Source organism: Myotis davidii, unplaced genomic scaffold (assembly GCF_000327345.1).
Source record: "Myotis davidii unplaced genomic scaffold, ASM32734v1 scaffold1622, whole genome shotgun sequence".
In the NCBI taxonomy this organism is placed as follows: domain Eukaryota; kingdom Metazoa; phylum Chordata; class Mammalia; order Chiroptera; family Vespertilionidae; genus Myotis; species Myotis davidii.
The window spans coordinates 602490-604424 of NW_006293535.1; the positions used below are offsets into that span (position 1 = coordinate 602490).

Sequence of the window (1935 nt, forward strand, 5' to 3'; positions counted from 1 at the left end):
GGTGCTTACAGGAGGCAGCTGATCGATCTCTCTCATTGATGTTTCTAACTCTCTATCCCTCTCCCTTCTTCTCTGTAAAAAACCAATAAAATATATTTAAAAAAAAATTAAAAAATATATAAAATCACACCCAAATAAAAAATGCTCACACGCGAAACTAAACCCCAAGTCTTACCTCCAGCGTCTTATCCAAGGTGGCGGCCAGCCTCCCGATCTCGTACAGCAGCCGGGGGCCCACGGGCACCTCCGCGACGGGCCGCCCTGGGAGGTACGTCAGCAGCCGCACCACGTGACTCTTGGTTTGGGAACCGCTGTCTGGACGGACGGGAGGATACGTCCTGTCAAGTCGTCTCAGAAAAATCAGAGGCCATGCCGCCTTTGTGATTATTATTGCCAGTAAGAACTCGCAGAACAAGAGAGAGAACAAAAGCGCTAACCTAAAACCACCAGCAGGGTTCTCTGAGGCAGGGCTGAGAGGACGAAGCAAGAAGGTAGAACAGTCTGGCCAGCGTGGCTCAGTGGTTGCGGTCGACATGTGAACCAGGAGGTCAGGGTTCGATTCCCGGTCAGGGCACACGCCCAGGTTGTGGGCTCCATCCCCAGTGGGGGGCGTGCAGGAGGCAGCTGGTCCATGATTCTCTCTCATCATGGATGTTTCTCTCTCTCTCCCCCTCTCCCTTCCTCTCTGAAATCAATGAAAAATATATTAAAAATAAAAAAAAGGAGAACAGATGATCCTCAGAACATGGGAATTGGCCATTTACATCCCAGCAAAAGGACAGCCCCACTCTGCTGGCCCCGCCCCGCACACCCACGATCCACTCTGGTAAATGGATGCCGGGAACACCTTCTCATAGGGCTACCACTAAGGAAGGTGTGACATGGAGAAATGACTGTTCTGCCCTAACCGGTGTGGCTCAGCGGATAGAGCGTCGGCCTGCGGACTGAAGGGTCCCGGGTTCGATTCCGGTCGAGGGCATGGACCTGGGTTGCAGGCACATCCCCAGTGGGGAGTGTGCAGGAGGCAGCTGATCGATGTTTCTCTCTCATCGATGTTTCTAACTCTATCCCTCTCCCTTCCTCTCTGTAAGAAATCAATAAAATATATTTAAAAAAAGAAAAACTGTTCCGGAATCACAGGTTCTGCCGGAGCCGAGGAACAGGCTGCTAGCTACCCAGGACGAACACTAACCCTCAGGGACCGGAAAGGCTCACGGGGTTGGAGGAAAGCACGGTAAGACGGAATGGGAGCACAGTTAGGAGAGAAACAGGCAACATTTCCAACTGAAAAAATTCCTGGGGCCCGGCCGGCGTGGCTCAGGGGTTGAACGTCAACCTGTGAACCAGAAGGTCAGGGTTTGATTCCCGGTCAGGCAGGTCCATCCCCAATAGGGGGTGTGCAGGAGGCGGCCGATATATGGTTCTCTCTCATTATCGATGTTTCTCTCTCTCTCTCCCTTTCCCTTCCTCTCTAAAACCAATAAAAATATATTTAAAAATAAATTCCTGGGAAGTGATTTCCAGCTGCCGCTTGCAGACCTCGATCAGGTACACCTGAAGCATGTTGGGATCGAGGGGGTGAAAGACCCCAATTCCCACAGACCAGGGCGTGTGGGACATGACCGTGCTGGGACCTGAAGTTCCTCATTCTGGTTCTGCCTTCTTTTCTGTGACACCACAGCACCCACATATACAGCTGGTCTGAGGAATGAAAGTATTATTTTTTTTTAAATATATTTTACTGATTTTTTTACAGAGAGGAAGGGAGAGGGATAGAGTTAGAAACATCGATGAGAGAGAAACATCGATCAGCTGCCTCCTGCACACTCCCTACTGGGGATGTGCCCGCAACCAAGGTCCATGCCCTTGACCGGAATCCAACCTGGGACCCTTGATTCCGCAGGCCGACGCTCTATCCACTGAGCCACACCGGCT

General features: G+C 51.3%; 1 protein-coding gene across 1 annotated transcript in view; it reads right to left on the reverse strand.

The window, feature by feature from the left end:
• Positions 1–1935, reverse strand: part of HYKK (hydroxylysine kinase) — a 5925-nt gene that overhangs the window by 3235 nt on the left and 755 nt on the right. Inside the window, exon 2 of the mRNA XM_006767196.2 lies at positions 176–315. Within this exon, the coding sequence (XP_006767259.1) occupies positions 176–315 (140 nt within the window). The remainder of the gene's footprint in view (positions 1–175; positions 316–1935) is intronic.